The sequence below is a fragment of the Eimeria mitis genome, genomic scaffold (genome assembly GCF_000499745.2).
Source record: "Eimeria mitis Houghton genomic scaffold, Emh_scaff4855, whole genome shotgun sequence".
NCBI lineage: Eukaryota > Apicomplexa > Conoidasida > Eucoccidiorida > Eimeriidae > Eimeria > Eimeria mitis.
Genome location: NW_013573155.1, coordinates 1,752 through 2,097, shown reverse-complemented (window position 1 = coordinate 2,097; position 346 = coordinate 1,752). Strand labels below are relative to the sequence as shown.

The 346-nt window shown below is 55.8% G+C and overlaps 1 protein-coding gene across 1 annotated transcript in view; it reads left to right on the top strand.

Annotated features, from left to right (window-relative positions):
- The window catches only part of EMH_0078090 (uncharacterized protein), a gene marked incomplete at both ends in the record, with an annotated part of 4,148 nt that overhangs the window by 2,498 nt on the left and 1,304 nt on the right, over nucleotides 1–346 (top strand). The window contains one exon of the mRNA XM_013499951.1: nucleotides 26–163. Coding sequence (XP_013355405.1) covers nucleotides 26–163 — 138 coding nt within the window. The remainder of the gene's footprint in view (nucleotides 1–25; nucleotides 164–346) is intronic.

The window sequence follows — 346 nt, the reverse complement described above, 5'->3', positions numbered from 1 at the left end:
ACACATAGGGTTGCTGCTGCTGCAGTGGAACTGCAGCAGCAACAACAAGGAGGACTGCACCGCAGCAGCAAACTTGATTGCAGCAGCAGCAGCAGCAGCAGCAACTGCAGCAGCAGCAGCAGCAGCAGCAACTGCAGCAGACGGACACTAACAAACACTCGAGGTTTGTAGCTGCAGACCTTCTTGCTGCTCAAGGTATTTTGTTGCTGCTGCTGTTTCTGCTGTTGCTGGTGCTGCTGCTGCTGCTCCTGTTGCTGCTGCTGCTGTTGCCGCTGCTGCTGCTGGTGTTGCTGCTGTTGCTGCTGTTGCTGCAGCTGTTGCTGTGATGGGTGATAGTGCAGCAGCT